The sequence below is a fragment of the Aphanomyces invadans genome, assembly GCF_000520115.1.
Source record: "Aphanomyces invadans strain NJM9701 unplaced genomic scaffold supercont1.23, whole genome shotgun sequence".
In the NCBI taxonomy this organism is placed as follows: domain Eukaryota; phylum Oomycota; class Saprolegniomycetes; order Saprolegniales; family Verrucalvaceae; genus Aphanomyces; species Aphanomyces invadans.
The window spans coordinates 100,472-105,737 of record NW_008580168.1 but is presented as its reverse complement, the minus strand read 5'-3'; the positions used below and the strand labels follow the sequence as shown (position 1 = coordinate 105,737).

The following is a 5,266-nucleotide window of genomic DNA, read 5'->3' as shown; positions in this document are numbered from 1 at the left end:
CCGTGGGACCGAGCGTAGTTTATAGTCTTGAGAGACCAATGAGCTTTATAGCCATCCATAAGCACCAGGACAGGTCGTTTGGGGCCAATGCATTTGGTGAACCACTCAAAGTACTGGATGAACAGCTTCGTTGAAAGAAATGACGTTTGTGTTGCCGCGAAATTGGAACCGGGCAAGCCACCTTGCGTCGTGCGTTGACAGACATTCGTGCCAGGCAGGATAAAGAACGGTGGAACATGACCACCACTTGCGTTCACACACACGAGCACCGAGACGTTTTGTCTGCTGTCGGGGCGTTGGGCCTTGGCTGGCATGCCTTTGGTGGCGAGGACTTTGAACTTGTTGTGCGACCCTTGGGCAGAAGCCCCTGTCTCGTCGAGGTTCCAGATGCAGTCCGGCTCCACGTTGTTGTCCTCCAGCACCTTTGCAATATTCGCTTAGTGAGCCTCCACAACCTCCACTGTGCTGCGTTTAGCGCGAACGGCCTCCATGGCCTGAGCACTGCGTGTTGAGAATTGCGCAGCATGGCGCTTAATGAACGTCTTCACGTAGGTGACTGATGGGAACGTATCAGGCACGGCGCGTGTGTACTGGCTGTTCTCAATACAGACACGGATGAAGTCGGCGAGCTCCATCATGGTGAAACACTGGGCGTGGAGGGTGCGTTCGTTGACAGCTTCGACAATGCCGAGCTCCTCTCCAGCAGTGAGTATGGGGTCCCGCCCGTTGCGTGACGTTGGTTTCACTGTCCCAGCAATGCGTCGTTGTAGCATCATGCGGCCAAGCCCGAAGTAGCGTGCTGCCGACCGAGCGGACATGCGCTTGGACCGCACTGCTTCCATGGCTGCGTGTATGGTAGGGGCGTCCCGTTCCATGAACTAACCGTGGCTACGGCAAGGGGATGGGGGTGGTAGCCGGCTGCCGAAGGCAGAGAATTTTCGCAAATGAGCCTTCAGGCTACATGGGAAATGTCGATTTCGCGGGTTGTTTTGCCGCCTTTCGCGGGGTTCAATGTTATAGAATATTCAGAGTTATATCATTTTAGAGGTATATAGTCGAAAATTGACCAATAACACTGGTGGCACGGAATGAAGTTGGCACGGAATTGTGCCCTCACGTATAGCCAATGAGAAGACAAACACGGGGCTATCTTCAGATCTCGTGACAGACGCTCTCCAAAGTTTGGACTCGGGGACAGCAATCCAGGGCCCTGGGCGGCCGAGCTTTTGCGTCTGGAGGAAACCAACGCGACGACGACGACCAACACGCAAGGTTTTCAAAGTTCCACAATGGAATACACATGAACCGAAACCCCGAAATCAATTCGACAAGAAAAACCTCAACCTGAAGCATGGGTATGGAATTCCCAGAAAATGTTCAGGTCTACGCCGACATGATCAATCGCAAACGCAGGGGGAACGGAACTTGAACGACATGGCGTAAAGCACAGCCTTGCAAATAAAACGCACAGGCAACGTGGTTAGCATGATTGTCCAAAGGCGTCAGCCATCATCACAAACACCAAAGAGAGTGGTGGTTTTGGGGGCTAACCTCGGGTCTTGACGACCCCGAGCCTTGACGACGAAGACCAAGTCACGGATGCGAGCGAAAACTTGATCATCACCAACAACGAATATTATGAAACACGAATGCAAGTAAGAAGCTGTGAGTACCCAACTGGCTCTGCAGTCAACAATGATATTTCAACGAATTGCAATGGAAAGTGCGATCACCGAAGGCGAAGTCAAATTTGCTGAATCGGATCATGGTAGCACTGCAAGAATTTAACGGGCAAGCGTTGGTGAATTACGACGAGACGATGCATTGACTCTGACGACCCACAATCCAATTGTGAGCACTACTACAAATCGGCAATTCCAAGCAAAAAATCAACTCTTTGACTCCATGGCGGCGAGTGCCGCACGGGCAACTCAAAACGCGTGATAGCAACTGTGGTCGAGGCAGCTCGCATGGGCGAACTGCAACGTCAGCTACAAGACGATATATTTTTACCTTGCGGGAGCAAAGTTTGTCCGATGCAGCGCCATGGAGCTCAAGCCGCGAAACAAGAGTTCGAAGCGCTGAAGCAAGTGAGTGCTTCTGATGAAGCGTATCACGAGGTTCAAGACTTTGACGTTTCCATGTGACAAACTGATTAAACCCAGGTCATGACGCCAATACGTCAGGCTAGGGGATGCCGGCGCAACCGACCTTCAACTAGTTCGGCGGTGCTAGTGGGCCTGGGGTCCCTAATGACGCTGGAGGTAGGTAGGTAGGTCACATGGCAATAGTGGCAGAAATGGCGGGTTTGGCAATGACTCTGGGACAGCTCCAGCGAGTCAAGAAGTCTATCCAGTCTTGGCCATGGTTTTACGTCGAAGAACACATGATTCCGACGAGCATTGGCAAGAGATGAGGCATTCGAAGGAATATTTGGGAAGTGAGGCATCTGTCTCACGCTGTGATCTCGTGCATTATCAGTTTCACGCTGTGAGACTCTCACTATTATTCAAGGGAAAACGGAGACTTGAATTATGGTACAGATTAGGGTACTGCCTGCACACTTCATTTCGCCTACGCTGCGCCATCACTGTACGCTTACAGTACACTGACATGGATGTTCAAACATTGTCAGAATACCGTATTGCACGTGGATCACGATCCCGGGGGAACACTGCCTTCCCAGAGAGGATACCCCACCGTTTGTTCAATTGAGTGTAAATTGGAAAGTGATTGATTAAGCCGAGGTTAAGCAAGACTTCGAGAATGTCGCTTTCTAGAAATTTTGCATTCGGCAGCGCTAGGGCGATGTGGCTTCCATTAGCTTTCACTTGCGCAAGGCTCATGTAACATGCAGAATGGGAAGATATGGTATGACTCGGGCTTAAGGCGATATTTGAATTGTGGATCAAATATTTCACGCCGATGTGGCTCAACATGTTCCACGTCGGCGACGTACGGCGACATCATTTCTATCTTCACGTTGGCTTTAGCTCACCGTCAGAAAAGCAAGAACGCCACCGCACAGGGCAGTTGCAGGCTCCGACCTCTCAGCATCATCTAGCCCCATCCAATGTATACGAACTTCAAAGAGGGCGGCTTTGTCGCGGATCTCCTCGAGGTTTCCACAAAAACCCAGTGCCTCCAAAGGCAACCTGCTACTGTATGCTCGAAAATGTCATAACCCGCTTATAAGTACTACTTGAGGCAACTAGCGCGATGGAGGCTGACGGCATGCGGAGGTAGCAGCTGCTGGTAATTCATTAGGTGGTTCGAGTGGACTCGCACAGCAAGGCACGGACCCTTCACACAGAAGGTCAATTTGTTCGGTTGAACCACCTGAGCGACGAGCATGAATTCACCCTAAGGCAAGTCTTGGTCACTTCACGCCTTGCTTGTTCGCCCTATGCTCTCATTTTGCTCTCGCTTCGACGCAGTCTTCGATAGGCAATCCTTGTGCACCTGGTCAAGGGTGGTGGCCACCGTTTGTAGGTACTGTTGCTGGCTCTTTGCCAGCCAGGTCACCGTGGCATGTATAATTAGCCGAGGGTGGAAGAGACCTTGCAGAGGTGTACTGGATGACAGAGCCTGAAACGCCGTGAATGATGGCTTTCAGCCCAGCCGTCTGCTGGCTGGTGGTTAAAGCAGATTGAGTCATCGGCACGGTGGATGACCACTCGCTCGCTCTCAACTTCAACTCACTGGACAATAACGCGCACACCATGCGTTGGACCAGCCGATTCATCATCTCCACTCTCGCATTCGCCCATGGACTGTGGGAGGCATCGAAGTGGTGGTGGGCATCGAGCGTCCGACGTAGCTCCTCCAAAACTCAGTTCTTGGAACCACAATCGCTAACCCACGTCGATACGACGCCAAATAGCCCGAATCAGTGCAACAACATCGTCGTGATGCTTGCGTCTTCGCTTCTTCACCAGGGTAGAGGAAGATACACCTATTCATTTTGTCCTAGAAAATTAGCAAATATCGCTAGCCCTTTACCTCGACTGGCATCTGGATTCAGTCGAAGTGAATGAGCTCGTTGGGCCGGTCAGCGTGCAGCGCCTGCCCCCATGGCCGGGGCGCCACCACCCATCGACGACTATACAGTGCATGCAGGCCTTAACAAAAGCCTTGGCGTCGGCATCCTCGCCCTTCCCCATAAAACTACTTGATGATGGTTTGCTTTGTAACTTAAGCGCGAAGGCGATCACACAAAACTGGTGTTGTAGAACCACACAGCCGATCGGGATCCACTTGGCATCCGACGGCATTCAAAACAGTTCTTTTCAACTCAACACTTGACGAGGCCCTTGTCCTCAATATTGTCTACATCTCGTGGTCGAGACAATCGCGCTGAGCGCGGACGATCTCGTTCAGGGCAGGACTCTCGAAGTTCTTTGAGCGCAACAGCGACACCAGGTGGCCCAGTCGGTAGGCTCGGGAACGTCTGGCGTAGCGGTCAGCCGTGCCCAGCCGACTCAGGAGATCCCGTATAGGTTTTGGACCCCTCGATCGGTTCCATCACATAGGGGAAAGTCAAGATTTCCATTGACAACGTAGTTGGCCTGGTACAATGTTTTCGCCAGCACCACCTGTGTGGCAAATGTCCACTAAATTCCAATGGCCCGTGAACAGACGGAAACCACTGGGACGTAACAGCAGGTACTCGAGGCGCTTACAAGCCTCGACAATGGCAACATCCTTCTCAACAATGGGACAGCGCTCGCTGGCCCCACGGAACTCACCACTGCATGGCGCAAGTAGTTCGTGGTGTTGGTCGGCCGAAGCTACAGGGAACGACTGAAATCCCTCCCCCGTGGTAGATCTCAAGCACGTGGTCCATTCTCGATCCTTGACGGCATTTCTCTTGAACGTGCGGCAGACCATCGCGAGGTTGAATGTCGAAAACCCAGTGTTCAATCCATGCTATACCAACCTGTACGCAGACTAGAGAATCATCTTAAAATTGTATAAGGCAAAAATATTTCGACGTTGAGTTTTGCTGGAAATTATATTACATAGAACTTTTTCAGCTGATGAGGACCTCGTTGTTATAGGTCAAAATCTTGGAATTTCGACGTAAATGCGTGCTCGCGACAAGTTGTTGCGACCAGTACAGCTAGTACATTCACAACTAGTTAATACTTCCAGTAAACCACACCGTCCAAAGATTGACAGTGGTCGAACGCATCGACCGACCTTCCGGATAATTCATCAAATTCCAGAGATCACAACCTCTTCGGTGCTTTTGCAGTAAATATTA

At 51.3% G+C, this 5,266-nt stretch overlaps 1 protein-coding gene across 1 annotated transcript in view; it reads right to left on the bottom strand.

Annotated features, from left to right (window-relative positions):
* Positions 1–5,054: 5,054 nt before the first annotated feature.
* H310_09796 (hypothetical protein) overlaps positions 5,055–5,266 on the bottom strand; it is a gene marked incomplete at both ends in the record, with an annotated part of 1,216 nt that continues 1,004 nt past the window's right edge. Inside the window, one exon of the mRNA XM_008875958.1 lies at positions 5,055–5,122. Coding sequence (XP_008874180.1) covers positions 5,055–5,122 — 68 coding nt within the window. The remainder of the gene's footprint in view (positions 5,123–5,266) is intronic.